This window comes from Oryza brachyantha, chromosome 4 (assembly GCF_000231095.2).
Source record: "Oryza brachyantha chromosome 4, ObraRS2, whole genome shotgun sequence".
In the NCBI taxonomy this organism is placed as follows: domain Eukaryota; kingdom Viridiplantae; phylum Streptophyta; class Magnoliopsida; order Poales; family Poaceae; genus Oryza; species Oryza brachyantha.
Window position 1 is genome coordinate 421434 of NC_023166.2, and position 23494 is coordinate 444927.

The 23494-nt window shown below is 44.6% G+C and overlaps 5 protein-coding genes across 5 annotated transcripts; 4 read left to right on the forward strand and 1 right to left on the reverse strand.

Moving 5' to 3' along the window:
* Nucleotides 1–828: 828 nt before the first annotated feature.
* LOC102701229 (glyoxylate/hydroxypyruvate reductase HPR3-like) lies at nt 829–2834 on the reverse strand. Its single transcript, XM_006664866.3, has 2 exons — nt 2291–2834; nt 829–1635 (listed from the first exon to the last, which is right to left on the reverse strand). The coding sequence occupies exons 1-2, from the start codon at nt 2744–2746 to the stop codon at nt 1081–1083; spliced, it is 1011 nt and encodes a 336-aa protein (XP_006664929.2). The 5' UTR covers nt 2747–2834; the 3' UTR covers nt 829–1080.
* A 51-nt stretch (nt 2835–2885) lies between these two features.
* LOC102701784 (glyoxylate/hydroxypyruvate reductase HPR3-like) lies at nt 2886–4114 on the forward strand. Its single transcript, XM_006664868.3, has one exon. It carries the CDS (start codon nt 2926–2928, stop codon nt 3895–3897), a length of 972 nt encoding a protein of 323 aa, XP_006664931.1. The 5' UTR covers nt 2886–2925; the 3' UTR covers nt 3898–4114.
* Nucleotides 4115–6852: 2738 nt separating this feature from the next.
* LOC102702065 (glyoxylate/hydroxypyruvate reductase HPR3-like) lies at nt 6853–9933 on the forward strand. Its single transcript, XM_006664869.3, has 2 exons — nt 6853–7505; nt 8865–9933. The coding sequence occupies exons 1-2, from the start codon at nt 7077–7079 to the stop codon at nt 9384–9386; spliced, it is 951 nt and encodes a 316-aa protein (XP_006664932.2). The 5' UTR covers nt 6853–7076; the 3' UTR covers nt 9387–9933.
* A 3415-nt stretch (nt 9934–13348) lies between these two features.
* Nucleotides 13349–15333, forward strand: LOC102700677 (arginine decarboxylase 2). The gene has a single exon (XM_006664864.2). The coding sequence runs from the start codon at nt 13362–13364 to the stop codon at nt 15222–15224; it is 1863 nt and encodes a 620-aa protein (XP_006664927.1). The 5' UTR covers nt 13349–13361; the 3' UTR covers nt 15225–15333.
* A 1584-nt stretch (nt 15334–16917) lies between these two features.
* On the forward strand, nt 16918–19553 carry LOC102700954 (heat shock protein 83). Its single transcript, XM_006664865.2, has 2 exons — nt 16918–17164; nt 17266–19553. Exons 1-2 carry the CDS (start codon nt 17015–17017, stop codon nt 19267–19269), a joined length of 2154 nt encoding a protein of 717 aa, XP_006664928.1. The 5' UTR covers nt 16918–17014; the 3' UTR covers nt 19270–19553.
* Nucleotides 19554–23494: the final 3941 nt, after the last annotated feature.

A 23494-nucleotide genomic window follows, 5' to 3' on the forward strand; every position in this document is an offset into this window, starting at 1 on the left:
GAGTGCCGGACACCGGCGAGCAGCGCGTGGCGTCGGCGTCGGCTCGTGAAGCTGCATGCGCCGATGAGCGGAGGCAGTCACACATGCGGTCGGCTCGATTAGCTTAATCCCGTCCATGACGAAAGTATGTCCCGTAGACTTTATGTTCGGTTTATCAGATACCAACATTATATCTTGGATCGATTCACTGTCTAGCTAGGAATCCTCGTTTAGCTTTGGAGCACGCACAGGAATTGAAACATATATTAATTAATGACGAAAAATGGGACGATTTTGAGAGGAACACAACTCCAAATGAGACAACTATAAAGCCCAGAAACATATCGCAATAACGGCTTGGATGGACCACACAAAAAAATACAATAATTTAACAAAATATAGATATAAAAAAAGGGTTTCCATGAGATTAATTGAACCTCACGTTAGACCTTGTTTCAAATAGCCATCTAGGAAAAGAAGCACTCCAAATTAATGAGAAAGAGCCCCTGGATCGGAGCATGGGTGAGTGCTGGGGTAGGTAGAAAGAGGGAGAGAAGAGGATCCACTGCCTTCGAAGGCCACGATCAAACCTAAACTCCAAAACTTTCAACTACAACGACATGGCAGAAAGCCCAATATCTGTAACAGTTCTCACCTGATCCGATGGGCCTAAATGCCTAATGGGCTTCAAATCCTTTCTCACCACTTACTGCTTCCCCTGCCAACATTTTTCACTCTTAATAACAATTTTGCTCAAAAATTACCCTCTTGTGAGTTTTAGGGGAAACTCCAACGTCCAACCGTGAATCCTCATTACGCAAGGCAGATCAGATATACCACTCTGAGAGAAGAGCCTAAAGTTCACACATTTGTTATGAAAAATGCACTTTTACTATCCTGGTTCCTCAAACAAGCATGCACTCTTAGCAAGATTAAGATGACAACTGTAACTACTTCTCTAAAACTGGAACACATACTGACAATAGTAGTTACTTGTTTTGCCTTTGGCAATTACAGCAACAAGTAGTAATAACCTCTAAGCAGCTAGCTAGGCAACATTATTTGGCAGTGGCATTCACAGACCATGCATGAAACTTCAGTTCATGGATCTCTCTTGTAGTATCCATGTTTCACTTGGGAAAGTGCAGGGGTAAGCAATGGCTCACCGGAGAAGAAGGCTTCCAGGTTTGCAATCATCAGGTCGGCCAGGCCGCAGGTGGACTCCGTGGTGAAGACAGCTTCATGCGCCGTGAGCACCACGTTGTCCATGGACAGCAGCTCCGCCGGCACATCAGGCTCCTTCTCGAACACATCCAGCCCTGCACCCGCAATCCTCCCTTCCTCCAGCGCCCTGATCAGCGCCGCCTCGTCGACGTTCCCGCCGCGAGCGATGTTCACCACCACGCCGTCCTTCCCCAGGGCTTCCAGGACGCCATTGTCGACGATGTGCCGCGTCTCATCGTTCAGCGCGCACGAGACGACGAGCACGTCGGAGGCAGCGGCGAGGCCGCCGACGTCGGGGAAGAACCTGTAGGAGGCACCATCCTTTGGCCTCCTGGAGTGGTAGAAGATGGTGCAGCCGAATGCTTGGAGCCTCTTCGCAATCAGGGATCCGATGCTGCCCAACCCGATGATCCCTACACGCTTCCCACTTAGCTGATTACAGCATCATTATTCATTAGGACAGATAATATTGAGGTGAGGTTGTCATGACAAATTAATTTTAGACACTCCAATTGAAGTACAAAATGCAGGTAAAATAGCACCAAATGGTCCTGATTGTATAATCATTGGATGCAAACCATGTGGGGAGGCAATTGCTGAGAAATAGCACTGGTAACGCAATAAGCAACTTCAAGTGACAAAAAGATTTGGACTTTGTCATCCAAGACTATTTATTTTTGACACAGACGGTGCCATTTGTTGCAATGATGAAATGAGGCAAGACCAAATTAGGATAAACCCCTCCTTCGGCTCTTCCAAAATTGGACAAGAACACTAACCCAAAGTGAAATTGTGATCTAAATCATGACCTTCCAAGCAAGGAAAAAGTTGGCGGCCATACAAGCACGACATCAGTCACAGCAGGAACCTGATTAAAATTTAGGAATTCTCTTTGTTACCACAATTGTGTATTAGTACCTTCATTTTATATTTTAAAGTTTTTTAGTTTTATCTAGATTTATTCATTAATAAATATATATAGTTTACATATGTATGTCTTAATTTATTAGCATTCCATATGAATCTAAGCAATCTAAAAAATGAAATCGAGGGAGTAATATAGAGTAAGATGAAAGCAAGAACAAACCTTTGATCCAAGCTGGTATTCCCCCCGCGACGCCCAGAGTCCGCGGCGGACGTACCGGTCGGCCGCCGAGATGCGCCGGAGCACGGCGATGAGGAGGCCGATGGCGTGGTCTGCGACGTCGGGGGAGAAGGTGTTGCCGGCGCCGGCCACCACGACCCCGCGGCGCGCGCACTCGGCGAGGTCGATGTGGTCAACGCCTGCGCCGGTGGTGACGACGCAGCCGAGGGAGGGCACCGCGTCAAGGAACGCGGAGTCTACCCGGATGGCTCCGCCGGCGACGACGAGGGCGGCGCGCGGGGGATCGGGATCCGCGGCGGCGGCGGCGAGGAAGGAGAGGAGGGGAGCGCCCGATTCGTAGAAGTTGAGGACGCGGAACCGTGCTCGCAGCTCGGCCGCAACGAGGTCATTGGTGCGGCGCAGCAGAAGGACCGGCCGCTTGCCGCCGGCTGACGCCATCGCCGCCGCTCCTAAGTCCTAACCAAAAAAGATTATTTTTTTTCTTTCTTCCTTTTGAGGATGTCAGCTACCAGGTCACCATCTCTTGAGCCAAAATTTCGTATCGCAACAAATTCGACGGTCGCTGGGACGCTGGCCAAACATAAGAAACAAAGCAACAATTCATCGAAAGGAGAAGAATGTCGCCGCCGGTGCTCCTGCTCTGCCGCCTGGCACCGGAAACGTTCGCGGAGTTCGCCGGTCGCTTCCGCCTCCTCGACTTCTACGCCTCCGAGCTCCCCATCCACGCGTTCCTCGCTGCGGTCGCCGCCGACTCCGACCCACCTCGCGTCGCGCTTGTCTTCGGCCGCGGGCCCGTCGGCGTCGGCGCCGAGCTCCTCGACGCCGTCCCGTCTCTCCGCTGCATCATCACCGTTAGCGCGGGGGTCAACCACGTCGACCTCCCCGAGTGCGCGCGCCGCGGCGTGCAGGTCGCGAACGCCGCCGGCGTTTACTCTGCCGATGTAGCCGACCAAGCTGTCGGCCTCCTGGTCGACGTTCTCCGCCACGTCTCCGCCGGCGACCGCCATGTTCGCCGCGGCCTCTGGCCGGAGCACGGCTATTTCATCCCACTCGGCTCTAAGATCGGTGGGAAGCGTGTCGGCATCATTGGCCTTGGCAGCATCGGATCGGCGATCGCGAGGAGGCTGGTGGCGTTCGGCTGCGTCGTGTCCTACCACTCCCGCCGGCGCAAGGAGGACGTGCCCTACGCCTACTTCCCCAGCGCGCGCGACCTTGCCGCGAGCTCCGACGTGCTCGTCGTCGCGTGCGCCCTGACGGCGGAAACCCGGCACATCGTGGACAGAGGGGTGCTCGACGCGCTGGGGGAGCGAGGCGTGGTCGTGAACGTGGCGCGCGGTGCGAACGTCGACGAGGCGGAGCTTGTTCGTGCGCTGGTGGAGGGCAGAGTCGCCGGCGCGGGGTTGGACGTGTTCGAGGATGAGCCCAACGTGCCGCCGGAGCTGATGGCCATGGACAACGTGGTGCTCACCGCGCACCAGGCCGTGTTCACCCCAGAGTCGATGGCCGACATGGGCCGCCTGGTCGTCACCAACCTCGAGGCGTTCTTCGCCGGCGAGCCGCTGGTGACGCGCGTTTCCGCCGTCGAGTGACGCGCACTTCCAGCTTTGCAGTCCTTGCACTGTTACTATTAGTTGCTCAATTGACATTTCACCATTCTGCTATAAAATATTTAATTATTCTTCATTATGCTATAATTGCTGTCTGCCTGTCTGTATGTTGCCGATAGATGCAGAGAATGAGTGTAATAATTTCATTAATACTATTCATCATCTAAAATAATTGTTCTCCTCAAAAATAGAAAATTATACTCCCTCCATTTTTTTTGACGTTGTTTATTTTTTAGACTACATTTAATCATTCACCTTACTAAAAAATCACATAACTAGCATTTTTATGATTTGATTTATTACTGAAAGTACTGTAAGCTTGACTTATAATTTTCCATATTTACATAATAATTTTGAATAAGATAAACGATCAAATATATATCTAAAATTCAATGACGTTAAATAAAAAAAACAGATGGACTAATATATTTTTCTCCAAAACACCAATTGAAATGGCTTATTCTGTTATTCAATCTGCAGTATAATTGAAAAGACAGGGCAAATGAAGATCTCATGGGACATTTGGTGAGTTTGAGAGTATAGGAAAGAAGTAGAAGATCAAACAAAATAAGGTATCTTGTTGGTATGATAAATGAAGTACGGACCATTGCCACGTGAAAAATAGATTAATATAATTTTAAAGCAACTTTTGGATAGAATTTTTTTACGAAACACGTACACTTACGAGAAATGGAAGGAGTTCTGTTTCTTTTTCTACCAATTTTTCCAAAACTTTTGAATTCATGCGATATTTGTCGAACCCTATCGCCAAAAATGTTATCGCCTAAAACAATATCACTAATATTTATTATAATCTCAGTATTAAATTAAGGTGAACTAATAATGCAGGTTGCCTCAAGTTATAAGTATTGTTTAGTGCTTATCACTTCTGAAATTTGGTGGCCATACAACCTAGCAATCTAGACCTAAATCATAGTGTGAGATATGAGTACGATCTGATCTTTGTTCGGGAATGTTTATTTATTTATTTTTGCTTCTGATATGGCTAGGCATTCGTTTAGAATCAGTTGCAGAATCAGATCACAGCATGATCTCTGAACATGTTTATTTCCAGAAGATATATGATGAGGTTGTTGAGGGTTTGGTCGTAGTCATTGGTCAGAAACGTCAAGTTTGGTTCATTTTTGCATTATATTTTGGATTCCTAGGTCTGATTACTTTCACTCAATCGAACATTTTGTACCTGTTTATATCTATGATTGAGGGGGAATTAATGTGTTCCATATGGAACTAGCCATTTTGAGTTTTTTGTTGCATATCCTGCTTCTTGGTTGAGCAATGAAAATAGAAAACACATGATATTTGAGAAACACTGTGAAGGTTGGTACTGTTAACATTGGAGAATTTAACTATTTGCCACTTTTAGATTTGTCTCCACTCCAAATAACCCTTTTATATTTGTAGTTACAAAATTGCCATCGGTTAGAGAAATAACTTTAATTATTTGCCACTTTTGATGACGTGGAGCGCCATATAGGAGTGCTAGCATGGATGGTGGACGTAAAAAGACCATTTTACCCATTGTATCCTAGCAAAAGAACCCAACTAGCATGTTACTCTAATTTTATCAATTAATCATAAATAAATCAAGTCAAATTCATGCAAGCATATACAATAGTATATTGAAAAAAATGGAACACTTCAAATAATTCAAGAATATAATAGGAACAACTAAGGCCGAGTTCTTTTCATAAGTTAACTACACCAATTTTCTCGCTTTCCGCACTCACACTTTCTAAATTATTAAAGTATGTATTTTTGCTAAAAATTCTTTCCAAGAAAGTTGTTTTAAAAATCATATTAATTCATTTTAAAGTTTTTTATAGCTAATAATTAATTAATCATATAGTAATTCGCCACTTTAGTTGCCGCGCAGTTAGCTAACCCTATACCGAACACGACCACTAAATTCAACGATGAAACAAAATAGGGAACGAGGAATTGATTAGGGAGATAACACTATTTTGGTAAGATAATAGAGGTATCCAGGTCTTTTCACGTCCATCTCCACATAGGCAGTCCTACATGGCGCCTCCATATAATCAAAAGTGGCAAATGATTAAGAAAAATCTCTCACCAGTGGCAATTCTATAAGTATAAATATGAGAGGGGTATTTGGAAAGGAGACAAATCTAAAAATGGCAAATAGTTAAATTCCCCGTTAACATTTGACAGTAATGGGACGTCCAAAATCGCTCACCGAGAAACTGTCTGCCGATGCTGAACTTCATATGCTAGAATTTTTTTTTCTTTGATTGTTATGGTTGTAGTAAAACCAACGATTTACTAGGTGATTTAATCTATTTATATTTACCCGTTGCAACGGATGGATGTTTTATTAATATAGATTAAAGAGAGAGCGTGGGAAAGGAAATGAGATCTCTCTAGTACATCGACAGCACGAATCGAACCTACGAAGCAATACGCTGAATCAAATCTCAACCGGACATTTTGTGTGGGCCATGGGTGGACCCCCATCGAGGCCGACAAGTCTTTCACGTGTAACCCAAGACTTGTCAAAGAACATTTTTTGTTCCTGTGCCTACCGTTAACATAAACAAAATTAAAAACTGTTACGCGTAAAACAATTTTTATATTTTATCATCTAATAACAATAAAATACTAATTATAAAAAATTAAATAAGAGGAAAAGTCAAACATTTCATATAAAAACTAAAAAAAATAATTAGATTCAACGTTTAAGCCGTTTGAGCAAGTTTAATGGTAAAATCAACTACTAACTATAACCATATATTAGAGCTAACATGCGGTACTGAAATATTAGCCGCAAGAATGACTCGAATATTTTTCTTTAATCTCTCTCTATTCTATGTATTTAATAGAGAGCCAATATCCTTCAACTTTCATTCACTCAACTGCACCTACGCTTATAGTCAGTGTGTAGCATGATATTATACCTGATCTAAAGTATTTGTTTTATTAATCCACTCAAATATGTTTTAATAATAAGACACTATTGAAAACGGTGTAATGAAATGTTACACCTACCATGACGCAAGAGACATCGTGTGTGTGCTTGTCCCCGTCTTCCATTTCATATATACTGGACTACTACTCCATTTATTTCCAAACCAAACGAAAATCACCTGCTGCAATCCCAAATTCCCAAAGGAGTTGAGATGGCGCCGCCGCCCAACGCCGCCACCGGGAAGCCGCTGGTGCTCCTTGCGCGGCCGCCTTTCCCGGAGTTGGCCGCCACGCTCGATGGCCGCTTCACCTTCGCGTCTGCCGCCGCCGACGAGGTTAGCGCCGCGGAGGCCAGGGTCATGCTCGTGCCGGGCATCCCTCCGGTGCAGGCCGATCTGCTCGACAGGCTCCCGAAGCTGGAGCTCGTGGTCGCCACCTCCGCCGGCGTGGACCACATCGACCTCGACGCCTGCCGCCGCCGCGGGATCGCCGTCACAAACGCCGGCGCGGCGTTCGCCGCTGACTCGGCGGACTACGCGGTCGGGCTCGTCGTCGCCGTGATGCGCCGGATGGCCGCCGCCGAGGCCTACCTCCGGCGAGGCAGGTGGGCTGCGGACGGGGACTACCCACTGGCCACCAAGGTAATTAATTAACTTAAGTATTAATGACTTCAAAATATTAGATTCCAGAGATCCAATTACCATTTTTTAAGACGAGAGATCGAATCATGGTTGGCAGCGTTAATTCACCTACAAAAAATAATTATCTTGCTGCAAACGTGGCTAATTTTTCTATTGCCTACAAAAGATCTTACATCAATCAGCCCAGCCGTCTAAAAATTGATCTTTTCCGCTGCCAGTCGGCTATATATGTACGCCTTTTTGCAAGACGCTCTCCTACATTTCCTCCCAATAGTTCGGCTCCTTTTTTCAGAGATTTGTGTAAAGAGATATCAGGGATTTTCTACTAATTATGTTGCTATATATTATATCAAAGCCATAAAAATTAAGTAATATACTAATATATACAAAGAAGGCAGAAAATGGAATTGTGGTAAAGCTGTTGATATGGGATCACGCCTGAATTTTAAGTAAACGTAAATCGGGCCAGTTACAATTACAACGAAACAAAAGGATGACACATCACATTCTCTTAACAACCAGGACTACAATCAAGTATTAGCTCAATAACCTTTTAAATGACAAATTTTTGTATTAGCTCAATAACCTTTTAAAAATTTAATTAAAAAAATGACCTTTTAAAAATTAAAAATTGACAAATTTTAATTATTAGCTCAAGTACTAGCCCAAGTATTAAAAAATGACTACAATCAAGTATTAGCTCAATAACCTTTTAAAATTAACAAATGACGAATTTTAATTATTTCCAAATTAGCCCAGCCTCCTCTTTCCCCTTCACCTGCTCCACTTATCCGTCCACCTCACTCACTTCCCCCTTCTCGCCGCCGCCGGAGGCTCTCGGCCATGGCGCCGCCGCCAACCCATGACTCTTCTACGTCCAAACCGATCCTGATCTTGGCAGACCCTCTCATCCCGGAGTTCGAGCAGGAGCTCGCACCCCGCTACCGCCTCATTCCCGCCGCCAACGCCGACGAGGCCACGGCCGCCTCAGCGAGGGGGCTCCTCACCGTGGACCTTCCCGCGGTGACCGCGGAACAAATCAACGCGCTCCCGGCGCTGGAGCTGGTGGTGACATCGTCCGCCGGCGTCGACCACATCGACCTCGCCGCCTGCCGCCGCCGCGGGGCGGGATCGCGGTCACCAATGCCAAGGACGCGTTCTCGGCCGACGCCGCCGACTACGCCGTAGGGCTGCTCGCGGCTGTGCTACGCCGCGTTGCCGCCGCCGACGCGTACGTCCGGCGCGGTAGCTGGGCGGCCGCCGGCGATTACCCTCTCGCGAGGAAGGTTCTTGGTTTGGATCGAACTAATCCTCCAATCTTGGAATCGATAAGCTAAATCGATTGCATCGCATTTGCAGATGAGCGGGAAGCGGGTGGGCATCGTCGGGCTGGGGCGCATCGGCAGCCTGGTGGCGCGGCGGCTGGCCGCATTCGGCTGCATCGTCGCCTACAACTCGAGGTCGGCGAAGGCGTCGGCGCCGTACAAGTTCTACCCGGGGGTGCGCGAGCTCGCCGGCGACAGCGACGTGCTGGTGCTGTGCTGCGCGCTGACGGAGGAGACGCGGCACGTGGTGGACCGGGAGGTGATGGAGGCGCTGGGCAAGGACGGCGTGCTGGTGAACGTGGGGCGCGGCGGGCTGGTGGACGAGCCGGAGATGGTGAGGTGCCTGCAGGAGGGGGTGCTCGGCGGCGCCGCGCTGGACGTGTACGAGAACGAGCCGGCGGTGCCGACGGAGCTGTTCGGGATGGAGAACGTGGTGCTGTCGGACCACCGGGCGGTGCTGACGCCGGAGTCCGTGCGCGAGGTGATCGACGTCGTGGCGGGCAACCTGGACGCCTTCTTCTCCGGGAGGCCTCTGCTCAGCCCTGTGGATCTCTGAAACTTCGTGTATTCGATGCAGTTGACATTTTTTATACGATTAACTATTTAAAAATTTAAGTTACAGTTAAAATATATTTGATAATGATTTTAATTACAAATAAAATAAATGGTAATGGTATAAGTTTTTCTAAATAAGATAAATGGTCAGCTCTGTGCCAAAAAGTTTTTAATGACATCATCTTTTAAAACACGGCGACACTATTTGTTGTCAGGTCTAGCTCCTGAAATCTGACACTGAGTTAGCTGCGCTGCAATCTGAACCTCAAGTTGCTTTTTTTCTTGTATGCTTCATTGAGCCAATGCACGTTTTTCCTTCTTTTTTACGATTGCAATCTCCTACTACTTCACTAAATTCTTAGACATTGGGAGCATATTTTGAGAAGATTGTTCTTGTGTTGTAGTGATTGCAAGCAGTGCTCTCTCGTCGTTAATTCCTGTGAATTCTTCAATGCGGTAATTGTCTTACTTAGACCAAATGTATGTGTGCATCAACCCTGTGTTGCCCCGTAAATATTCGAGTTCACTTGTCACATATTCACAACAAAATGTGCGGCTTGTACTAGTTTAGATCCCAATAGTTTACTTCCCAATTCCTAAATACTATTGCCCTGCGTGGAAACCCACTTATTACCCAGGTTCATTTAAGTATAAAAACAACAAAAAGAATTAGGACAAATCTCTATGAATCGTCCGTGACCTCGGGCACGGCTTATGAGTGACTATGAGCTCGTTTGATTTAGATTGAGAAAACAATAGTTCTTCTGTTATGGCCCGGCCCATAGAAGGCCCGACAAATGGATAAAATTTAAAGATAGAAGAGTAATTAGAACTATTTTATATAAATAAAAAAACCATACCTGACCTCTAATAAAAGATTTAATCCTAGATTCTATCCTTGAAAACGCCCTAACATCATGCGTATATATAGTTGCAAAGTGATTTATATCGGGACTAACTGGTGTGATGTTAGTAATGAAGCTCAACTGACATAAATCGACCACGTTTCTGGAGCATCTCGATCGTAACATATCGTAATCGCCGCGTATTAATTAGAGTGTGACACTTATCTTTGACGATGCGGTCATGTGATCCTGGTTTAACTATTTCTCGATGATCCGGAAAGAGAGGAGCTAGTGTTTTAGGCCAAGCGTTGACAATTCATTAATGGTGTGTGAATAGCAGGGAGCATACATATATAATTCTTAATTTTACCCTACCGCGTCAGGTGGGATTACCAAATTGATGTAGTACTATGGGTTTACTTTTGAAGATCCCAAAATGGCGTCTAATGGATTTATTTTTAGCAATTTTACAATACTCAAGTGGTTACACTAAGATTTGATACCTTCTTAAGGACTATAAAATTGCTCTTATTTTTAAAGCTGGACAGTTTACACACGTACTCCTTAATTATACTCCTCCTTGTCATAATTAAATATTTTGATGCTAGACTTTTCTTATATAATTTGAGTAAATATGTATGGCAAGTCAGTTAACTTGCTGGCCTATATCAAATATGTTACCCGAATCAGAAACTAAAACTTGTTAATGCGACCTTTTCAAGTCATGACTATGATAAACAAACCTTCCAAATTAAGCAGATGACAGTGTGGTTTTTATCTTGTAGTATCATGTGCCATTGACAAGGACGGATACAACATTTTGCTCTATCGAAGTGATGATGTTTTTTTTGTCAGGAAAAAAATGTTTTCTAATTCTTTGATGGTTTTTTTTTCATGTTTATCAACTGGCTATATATGTACATGGTCATGGACAATCACGCAACTCATCAGGTGGCCGGTTTAATTAGCAGACCTTTACCAGTGGAGTGACATTATTAGAGGTACGCAGTAACTAGGGCAATCTTTAGATGATTTGGTTGGTGCAGTTTCTATTATTTGATTCAGAATATGTGGGAGATACGGTTTTGTCCCATTAATTACCTACTCATATAAATTTGGTTATCCATATCTTCATTTGGATGATCATCTAAAATGGTTTCGTCCTTCATATCACCTCATACTTTAGCAGATCATCTATATATGGCATCTCCACATTTTTTTAAGGATGAAGAGAGAATATTTAAATATTAAGTTTTTTTTATTCTAATATGGATGACATCCGAAAATAAAGGATGTGATAGATGTTCTAATGAAGCTTAATTTTTATCGTTCATCTTTTATTTTTAGAATGTAAGACGGGATGTATGGACTGTTGGGGATTTTTAGAATGTAAGACGGGATGTATGGACTGTTGAGGATGCTCTTACATGTGTGCTGTGGATCTTAGATCCAAACACACCGACAACATTAATGCAGATCTTATATATGCACATAAACAACATCATCTATCACCTCTATAGTTAATTGTGTCGAGATGTCAGTGTATTTTATTTTCCAAAGCATGCATCACATGGCATTTTTAATACACTTTGCATGCTGGAGTAGTAGAGTGCTAGCGCAAAGATTTCAGACCGACCAGCCGGCCTCTATATAAATGGAAGAAAGGTGCAGTCTACCATCCACACCTCCATAAGCACTGAAATTCAGTCATTTAGCTAGTTCTTCCCTATCCTCCTGTCGGTATGGTATTCTCTATATATATTCTCTGATTATATATATCTCCAGTTCTTGGAGTGTCTTCTCTCATATATCTATTAAGTATATATATCTATTGAGTATGAAACTTTTTACTCTTTGAAAAGTACTCGATGTGCGTAAAATTATGGTATCTTAGGATATCAAAATTTTACCCTGAAAAATATATTACCTTGAGTCACCAGAAATATATATATGTTTGCTATTAATTAATTGCTTAATTAATTGGCTTTCTTGTTTCATGGTCAGATAGATCCGTACTTGTCTCCAGATCCAAATTCCATTTTTAGATTGCTAACATTTATCTATCACACAGTTTGGTTGTTGACGGCATTGAAGGTCGATAAACATGTTAATATTTATATATCGAGCGAAGATCTAATTTATTTCAAATTAACAGATGCCCATTGTTTTAGTTTTATTTCATATTTGTGAATAATTGTCGTGTTATCTTCCAAGATGATGTCTTTTAGAGCATCTCCAATAGATGCCTAAAAATATAGTCCCAAAAATCATGTATTGGAAGCTAGCCAATAAATTTTGGGCTCAAAAACATCCCTATCACCAAGAGGTACCTAAAAATATAGTCCCAAAAACTTTAAATATGTCAATTCATCGTTGTGGCTCATTGCAACAACTATTTCAGCATCTGCATGAGTCAAACATAATAATACTGACGACTCATTCAGAATTCAAAAATATATATTACATCCAATGATAATTTTGGAACATAAATTGGCAAATATTCAACCTTTTTCTTGAAGTTTACGGGACTATAAGCAGCCGAGTGTTCTTCTCAGAAGTAGCCAGCGTTTTGAGCTGTCCTGATGATCTGAAACAGAGCTGCACAAACAAAACAAAGAGTTAAAAACAAAATGATTTTTTTAAAAAAATTTTATAAAGTTATGATCAGAAAATAAATTATTTTCATTGCTACGATGAAGACTGAAATAGTTACGGTATAAATTATTTCCATTGCTACGATGAAGGTGGATTGTCAACCTAATAGAAGGCCAAAATTTGGGTCAAAATAGATTGGCGTTTGAGGCTACTAAAAATTTGGGAGTTAATTTGGATAGCTGTTGGAGCAACATTTTTAGTCTCTAATGCCAATATTTATTTTTGGGACTTATATTAGGCACCTTTTGGAGATGCTCTTAGCCGGTGTCAACATGCAATTTTGACAATTTATTTTTTCATGATTTTGCATTAGCAAATATCCGCGGCAAGTATTTATATATATATATATATTATTAGCTATATTATTGAACATATTTTTTTCATTTTACAGTCACATAAACCCTCGTTAAATTAATTAATTAATTTTATTTCGATAGTGTTTATCTCTAGTAAGAGAGATCGAAGAAGGGAACAAGATGGCGAAGAACTACGGGCAAATGTACAACATCCTCGGGTGGGGCGATCCCTTCTTCGTCGTCAACTCTCATGGCCACCTCAGCGTGAAGCCCCATGGCCGCGACACCATCTCAGGCCAGGAGATCGACGTCCACTCCGTCATCGACGCCGCCTTGTCCACCATGGCCAACGAAGACGGCGACAAGAAAGCCCAGTTCCCGATGATCCTCCGCTTCCCCGACGTGCTCAAGAACCGCCTCGACTCCCTCCACGCCGCCTTCAACGGCGCCATCGAGAGCACCGGGTACACGTCCAGGTACCAGGGCGTGTTCCCCATCAAGGTCAACCAGAACAAGGCCGTCGTCCAGGACATCGTCAACTTCGGCCATGGCTACAGCTACGGCCTCGAGGCTGGCTCCAAGCCGGAGCTGCTCATCGCCATGAGCTGCCTGACCAAGGCCAAGCCGGGAGCTTACCTGGTGTGCAATGGCTACAAGGACGCCGACTACGTCGCGCTCGCGCTCTCGGCGCGCGCCATGGGCCTTAACGCCATCATCGTGCTGGAGATGGAGGAGGAGCTTGACATCGTCATTGAGCAGAGCGCCAAGCTCGGTGTCGAGCCCGTCATCGGCTTTCGTGCAAAGCTTCTCACCAAGATACCGGGGCACTTCGGGTCCACGGCCGGCAAGCATGGCAAGTTCGGGATGCTCGCCGGGAAGATCTACGAGGTTGCCGAGAAGCTGAAGAAGAATGGCAAGCTGCACTGGCTCAAGCTGCTGCACTTCCATGTCGGCTCCATGATCCCGACGACGGACATCGTGTACAAGGCGGCGACCGAGGCCGCGGGCATCTACTGCGACCTGGTGAAGAAGCACGGCGCGACGGGGATGACCACGCTGGACTGCGGCGGCGGGCTTGGCGTCGACTACGACGGGACACGGTCGGGCAGCTCCGACATGTCGGTGGCGTACGGACTCGAGCAGTACGCTTCCAGCGTCGTGCAGGCCGTGCGGCTCACGTGCGACGACCATGGCGTCCCGCACCCGGTGCTGTGCACCGAGAGCGGCCGCGCCATGGCGTCGCACCACTCCATGATCATCCTCGAGGCGCTCTCGGCGATCCCGGAGCCGCAGGACGAGGACACCCATGACCAGCTTCTGGGCAAGATCCAGGATCTCTCCTCCAAGCAGCCGAGAAGCTCTGCAACTTATAACGGCGGCGGCGCCATCGCCGTGGATGCCATGCACTCGCACGCGACCGACCTGAAGAAGCACGGCATCGAGCTGTACAAGCTGGCGAAGAAGCTGTCGAAGAGGGTCACCGGCGACGCCAGCACCATTTACAACTACCACATGAACCTGTCCGTCTTCTCCCTCGTCCCCGACATGTGGGGCATCGGCCAGCTCTTCCCGATGATGCCGGTGAGCCGGCTGAACGAGAGGCCGGCGCTGCACGGCACGCTCGTCGACATCACCTGCGACAGCGACGGCAAGATCGACAGGTTCATCGGGGACGCCGTGACTCTGCCGCTGCACCGGCTCGACCCGGCCAAGGGCGGCTACTACGTGGCGGCGCTCCTGACGGGGGCGTACCAGGAGGCGCTGGCGTGCAAGCACAACCTGTTCAGTGGCCCCACGCTGGTGCGCGTCGAGAGCGCCGGCGGCGGCGGCGGAGCCTTCAAGATCGCCTCCGTCGAGCTCGGGCCGACGACGGAGGAGGTGATCGGCACCATGAGGTACGACGTGAAGAATGACATTAGCGACGTGATCGAGAAGGCTGCGGCGAACAATGGTGCGTGGCCGGAGATGGGGCCGCTCATCGAACAAGTGCTTTCCACCATGCCATACCTCAGGGATTACAAGACCCCCAAAACCACTCTTTAAGCTTCGTTGTTTACCATCAATGGCGCCATGCATGTGCTTGCTGACCAGCAATCTCGATATATAAATAAGGAAGCAATTTTGTAAGCATAGGGGCGTAGGTACACCCGTTTGCTTGCATTTCATCTAAATAGTCATAAAAAATTATAGAAAAATTTAACAAGATTGTTTAATATGAGTTATATCACTCTACCAACATGAAAGTTTAAATTCAACTTCTATAAATTGTAGCAAAAATAACAAGAACAATTATGAATATGCGTATACTTAGTTTCAGTTTTGTTTGTTTTTTCTACAACTTGTAGAAGCTAAATTTAGACTTGCATGTTTGTGGAGTGATATAAATCATATTAATCTATCTTGTTAAATTTTTCCATATTTTTTGATGACTATTTAGATGACATGCAAGCACACGGGTGTACCTATACCCGTGTGCTAAAAACTGTTTCCCATATAAATAAGTTATAAGGGTGCCTCTGTCCATGATCGATGGACGAGCAAATTAAGCATTGTCTTGAGATTCTATCCTCTTTCCTTGTAATTCAGAGACGGATCGAGAAGAAAGTATCAGTAGAGGCTAAATTTTTCTTCTTAAAAGTTCATGCATCTACCCTCTTTTTCTATAAACCTTATGGAAGGAAAAAAACTAGTGAGAGCTTAAGGGGTCTCTGCGATATTAGAACCGGCAGTGGAGCCTCGACCCTCATGGCAGATCTGCCACTGTCCTAGACGACTTTTGTATTTTTACCAATAAACACATACTTGTAATAGGACACTCACTTAAGTTTTTTACCAATAAACACCCATTACATGTATTTTTACCAATAAAATTTTTATTCAAATATGTAAAATCATAAGTTATGCTTAAATTTTATATAATAATAAACCAAATCATAACAAAATGGGTAGGATTTAAAACTTATCCAAAAATACAAAAAGAAATAATAATGTCGCACATGATAGTCTTGAAATAAATTATTCACTGGATTATTTTCACATGTTATCTGCCTAATTAAAAAAAATAAACTTAAAAAATAGATGTTTCAAGGGCCCGAAGCAATATATTATTGTGTACTACCTTCATCCCATAATAACTTTATTTTTCGATTTTGTGTCCAAACGTTTAACCGTTTGTCTTATTTGAAAAATTTGTACAAAAACTTAAAAAAGTTAGTCACGTATAAAGTACTCTTCATGTAACAATAAAAATATTAATCATAAAAGTTTTTTAAATAAGACGAAGAGTCAAACCATATTTAGAAACTGAAAAATGAACTTAAATGAGACATAGATAGTTGTGGAAGAAAAATGGGCCCTAAATAGAGGGCCTCGTTGTTATTGCTAGGTTTGGGCCTTGGGTATAGTCTCTCGGAGAAAAGGCCCAACGAACGGCCCAGCCCAAGCACAACCACGCCGAACGGCCTTTCTTCTTCCCCAGATAATTGGCGAAGCTTCCGGATGCTCGCTGTTGCTGCTGTGCTGATAATGGCGGTAAGCAGCGGAAGGGTCCGGAAGCTCCATGAACCAACGCTCCTCGACCAGCTCCAGAATCCAACCATAGGGCCAAAGCATGACGAGATGTTGAGAACGCTCTCGAACCATCCGTCCTCTTCCTCTAACCAGCGTGTATATAAATCCGATCTGTCTGTTCGTCCTACTTGTCCATCGAATTCAATCAAGCATCAATCTTTGTTGCGTTCGAGCTAGAAGCGATCCTTTCATTCCAGTTCCAGCAGCGATTGATCGGCAATTCGAAATTGTTGAGCAGAGCAAGATCAACTAAGCAGCAAAAAATGGCGGCGCCGGACGTGCAGATGGCGGCGGCGGAGACGGAGACGTTCGCCTTCCAGGCCGAGATCAACCAGCTGCTCTCCCTCATCATCAACACCTTCTACTCCAACAAGGAGATCTTCCTCCGCGAGCTCATCTCCAATGCATCTGACGTACGCAACGTTTCTTGCTCTGTTTCTTGATCTCCTCTGCTCTTTCTCTCTTCTTGCTCTGTTTCTTGACTACGATGCTGATGCTGCCATGGCGCATGCAGGCGCTGGACAAGATCCGGTTCGAGAGCCTCACCGACAAGAGCAAGCTGGACGCGCAGCCGGAGCTGTTCATCCGCCTCGTCCCCGACAAACCCACCAAGACGCTCTCCATCATCGACAGCGGCGTCGGCATGACCAAGTCCGACCTCGTCAACAACCTCGGCACCATCGCGCGCTCCGGCACCAAGGAGTTCATGGAGGCGCTCCAGGCCGGTGCCGACGTCAGCATGATCGGCCAGTTCGGCGTCGGCTTCTACTCCGCCTACCTTGTCGCCGACAGGGTCGTCGTCACCACCAAGCACAACGACGACGAGCAGTACGTCTGGGAGTCGCAGGCCGGCGGCTCCTTCACCGTCTCGCTCGACACCAACGGCGACCGCCTCGGCCGCGGCACCAAGATCACCCTCTTCCTCAAGGACGACCAGCTAGAGTACCTGGAGGAGCGCCGCCTCAAGGACCTCATCAAGAAGCACTCCGAGTTCATCAGCTACCCCATCTACCTATGGACCGAGAAGACCACGGAGAAGGAGATCAGCGACGACGAGGACGACGGCGACGACAAGTCCAAGTCCAAGGGCAAGGAGAAGGAAGGCGACATCGAGGAGGTGGACGACGACGAGGAGGCGGTCTCCAAGAAGAAGAAGAAGAAGGTGAAGGAGGTGAGCCATGAGTGGGTGCAGATCAACAAGCAGAAGCCCATCTGGCTGAGGAAGCCGGAGGAGATCAGCCGGGAGGAGTACGCCTCCTTCTACAAGAGCCTGACCAACGACTGGGAGGAACACCTCGCCGTGAAGCACTTCTCCGTGGAGGGGCAGCTGGAGTTCAAGGCCATCCTGTTCGTGCCCCGCCGCGCGCCGTTCGACCTGTTCGACACCCGCAAGAAGATGAACAACATCAAGCTCTACGTGCGCCGCGTATTCATCATGGACAACTGCGAGGAGCTCATCCCGGAGTGGCTCGGCTTCGTCAAGGGCGTCGTCGACTCCGACGACCTCCCGCTCAACATCTCCCGCGAGATGCTGCAGCAGAACAAGATCCTCAAGGTCATCCGCAAGAACCTCGTCAAGAAGTGCATCGAGCTCTTCTTCGAGATCGCCGAGAACAAGGAGGACTACGCCAAGTTCTACGAGGCGTTCTCCAAGAACCTCAAGCTGGGCATCCACGAGGACTCGCAGAACCGCGCCAAGCTCGCCGACCTCCTCCGCTACCACTCCACCAAGTCCGGCGACGAGCTCACCAGCCTCAAGGACTACGTCACCCGCATGAAGGAGGGGCAGAAGGACATCTACTACATCACCGGCGAGAGCCGGAAGGCGGTGGAGAACTCGCCGTTCCTGGAGCGGCTCAAGAAGAAGGGCTACGAGGTGCTGTTCATGGTGGACGCCATCGACGAGTACGCCGTCGGGCAGCTCAAGGAGTACGACGGCAAGAAGCTGGTGTCGGCGACCAAGGAGGGGCTGAAGCTGGACGAGGACACGGAGGAGGAGAAGAAGCGGCGCGAGGAGAAGAGGAGGTCGTTCGAGTCGCTGTGCAAGGTGATGAAGGACATCCTCGGCGACCGCGTGGAGAAGGTGGTGGTGTCGGACCGCATCGTGGACTCGCCGTGCTGCCTGGTGACCGGCGAGTACGGGTGGACGGCGAACATGGAGCGGATCATGAAGGCGCAGGCACTGCGGGACAGCAGCATGGGCGCGTACATGTCGAGCAAGAAGACGATGGAGATCAACCCGGAGAACGGGATCATGGAGGAGCTCCGGAGGCGCGCGGAGGCCGACCCCAACGACAAGTCCGTCAGGGACCTCGTCCTCCTCCTCTTCGAGACGGCGCTGCTCACCTCCGGCTTCAGCCTCGACGACCCCAACACCTTCGCCGCCAGGATCCACCGCATGCTCAAGCTCGGCCTCAGCATCGACGACGACGATGCCTCCGCGGCCGACGACGACGCCGACATGCCGGCGCTCGACGATGCCGCCGCCGAGGAGAGCAAGATGGAGGAGGTGGATTAATTGAGCTACATACTGACTGCTTCGATCGAAAAGAGATGGCATGGTGCAATGCAATGCAGTGTGTTGTTGCGTCACTAGTGTGTGCATTACGTGTGTCCATGGGTCAGGTGTGTGGTCGCATTTGGGTTACTTTACTGTTTGATTGTTTGAGGTCACAGTATTACTCTATATGTACTAGTATCATAGTATAACCAATATTACTACTTGTCCGGAAGTGAGATGATGAATCAAATGGTTCTTCATAAGTCAGTTTAAGGTTGCTTCTCCATTTTGACATCCATGGGCTTTATGTATTTCTTGTATCGATCGAACTGAGATGGCATGGTGCCATGGTCGGGTACTCGTGACCGCCGGGGTAATCGAGACGGTTACCGCATTCTAATTCGAGTCAAATTCAAAATATTTGATGAAATTTAAAGATAAACATACATGTTATAGAGCATATTTTGTAGTGAAGTTTGGTGCAAAAAATTTATGAAAAAAATATGATTTGAACGCAATTTGAAAATTGAAATGGAAAAATCGACCGAAAAAAAAAACCCCCTACTGTTCTACAAAGGGCCCAACCATCCCCACCGTGGTTACGCGGCTTCTAGCGTCCTTGTATGGGAGGGTCTCATCGGCGCTCGGTCGCGGGCGGGCTGCACGAGCGAACGCATGGTCGTTCTGCCTCTCTTCCTATAGGCCCACACGCCGTAAGGCCCCGTGAAACTGATCGGCCCACCGTTCACCGGCTACACGTGTGTGTATATAGATATAAACTTTACACGTATAAAATTTAGGCATATAAACTGTATACATACAAACTTTTTATATATAAATATTTATACATATAAACTTTATTACGTATAAATTTTATACATGCAAACTTTATACATAAAACTTTTCATATATAAATCTTTATACATATAAACTTTATACCTATAAAGTTAATATCCCTATTGGTAAAGTTTATATATACATATATGGAAAAATCTTTATACATGTAAACTTTATATATACAAACTTTATACACACACATACAAACTCTCCATATAAAAAATCTATATAGATATAATATATTATATATAAACAAAAAGTATATATGTATTACAAAAAATCTTTATAGATATAAATTTATACATGTAAACTTTATACATATAAACTTAAAACCCCTATTTGTAAAGTGAAAAAAAAAGTGCCAGCCAAGTTAGGCCGTAACAGTAGATGGGCCGTGTTCTGTGGTGTGGGCCGGCAGGTTTTCGTCCTTGTACTCGCCACGCGGTAGGAGGCGATAGCCGCGGTGCGCAGGATTTCTTCCGGCGATGTGCAGCAGCGGTAGCTGCCCTTGTACTCGCGGTTTTTCTTAATTTTTGGCAGTTTTGTAGTGTAAGCCGGCGGTTTTTGTTTGTTCAAAGACAGCACACATTTAACATTTTTGTTATGGGCTGTGTAGGAATGCTTTGTAGGTTTTTGAATTGTGTTATTATGTAGTTCACACACATATATATATATAGATTGCGATAATTTGTTTTGGCTCATCATGAATGTAAATTATGTACTCGTATGTTATACTTGTATATCTTTACTACTATAAAAGAGAATAGGGATTCTGCCGATCCTTCGTCCGTCCGTAGCAACATAGACTAGCGCACAATACAACTCCAACCCTAAGACGGCGGCAACAAAAAACATTGACGCGCTCTTGCCCAAGTGGTAATCGCCAATGACTCTGAAGACAGCCTCCCACACAAGTTTGATCTTTTTCAAGTCCTGTGGTTTTTCACGCTGTTTTTTAAAGATAGTTGTTTTTGTTTTTACAGTACAATGCTATATTTTTTCATAGTATTTTTCAGTGCTAGTTTTTTACAGTATCATACTATAGTTTTTCACACTCATTTTTTTTTCTGTTTTGCATATGTTTATAAGCAGGGGCGGAGCTACCGTACATTAGTCGGGGTCAGCCGACCTCGATAATCTCTGACGAAATCCATTGTTATATTGTTTAGGCAACTAAGATGATACTAAAAATTAAATAAGATTAGTATATTATGATCCTGATGACCCAATTAACTAATTTTCTAGGTCCGCCCTTGTTTATAAGAGAATTCAAATCTTCAACCTTATATTTGGAGTTGATTTTGAGATGTTTTTCATCGTAATTTACTTTCTAACCTTGGTTTTAGCTCATTTGGAGTTGATTTTGAGATTTTTCATCGTAGTTTATTTTCTAGCCTTGTTCCTTAGATCGCTATGCACACATATATAAAGTTTTATTTGTAAATTATTTTCTTTTGTTTATTTTATGTTTTACATTACTGTAATATAGTTTTTAAGTTTCCCAGTACAATAGTATAGCCAATATATTCAAACTATTCTTAAAAAATGCTAAAAAATGTTATAATTTTTTTAAAGATGTGTCTCAATATATCTATGGTATAAAAAACATCGAGATTTTTACGTGGATAATAAAAAATAATCTACTAAAGTGAACTTACCAGCTAGGTTACTTTTGATCGATTCAGCCTATCTGGCACATTTGAGTGGACTATATTAGTTCACGGAGTCGTCCTTTTTGTCGCATGATTGAGCGTGTGGAATTCTTTGCTTGGTGATAATCACTTTCATTATTATTTAAACTGATGTTGAGATTATGAATTAAGTTTATATTTCTCTCGTTGCAACTCACGGGCATTTTTCTAGTTACATTTATAAGTGTAGTTGAACTATAATACACGATGGTTATATTAGTTTTGTATGTAATTAAAAATAGTCGGTAATGAACTAAGGATGTAACGTAAAATTGGAAATGAAGTTGTTGGTAGTTATGTGAATGATTTGGTGTCACACCTAGAAATTTCTCACACGAATTTCTAAACTTAATTGCGTATTAAAATTCCCTATCCAGAACTAGCCACAATGATGATTACGTAACCATCGTTTTTAGAAATAGTTGAAAATAACATTTAAACTAACGATAATGCAGCGTAAAGATAACGCATACTGGCTCTAGCGTAGCACGGCTTGAGTCCACAGGCAACGACTTCGACGGCGGACAGCTTACTCCTGAGAGTCATCTCCATCAAATTCAACCTCCAGCTCTGAAAGGAAAATTATGCAAGGCTGAGTACAAACCACCGTACTTAACAAGTAGCATGGAATAAGAGTAATAAATGATGCAATGGATCACAAGGAATATACTAAGATTAATTGCAATAAAGCAGCATTTACTAAATAACAAATATTTGAATAGAATAGCATAAATAAATAAGTAAATAAATAAATAACATTTGCAAAGTACCAACGTCATTGTCCACCGTTACACCACATTGCAAATTCTTATCGTAACTTACTAAGTACAACTTATACTCACATTACTCTTGACCCATTTACATTTATTTTAGTAGAATTTCCTGTTCCCTCTAATTTTCTGTTTGGGTTAGATGATGTGTTTTATCTGCTCAGTCCTAGGTCCCATCAGCACCAGAAGAACCAATGAAGCAATTATACTTTGGAGATTAAGGGTTCAAAGATTATGAGTTTGTAGAGTTGCGACTGCGTACAATTAGTACGTTTGTAAATTGGGTTAATTAGGTTTGCATTAGAATAGTGGGGCTTATAAATAAATAATACCACTTCTATTATAAAAAAAACTAGTAAGGAATAAACGATAAGTTATGTATGTTTTCTAACTACTTTCTGTTACATCACTCTGATAAAATTACAATTTAGAAAATTTAATTTAGAAAGTAATAATCCGTTAGTTGCACAGTCAAACTGAATTGATGGAGTATGTAAAAACAAGCCATCAATCAGTCAACTCCCCCAACTACCCTTTGATCAACGCTATTTGATCCTATAATTTGCTTACACATGGCAGCATCATTTTCGTAGTAACGGATTAATTACACATGTTAGCAACATTAAATATTTTATGTTAGGAACATAAAATATGTGGCAGAAAGATTCTTACACTGTTGCTGAAATAATCATCCTACCGACATGTTCTTTCAATTAGGAATCTGGAATCCTGTCCTTGCATTGGAGTACATTGTCAATTAGGATGTGGAGGAGCGATTACGAAGTTCCATCTGTTCAAGATAAGCAGAGTTAATCTTGACATTGATTTTCGTCCTCGGTATTGATTGATATGCATCAGATGAATGCGGTAAATATTTTCACCCCATTTTTTTCTTCCGCTTATATTTATATATAAACCAAAATTTAAATTTTTAACCTTAAATTT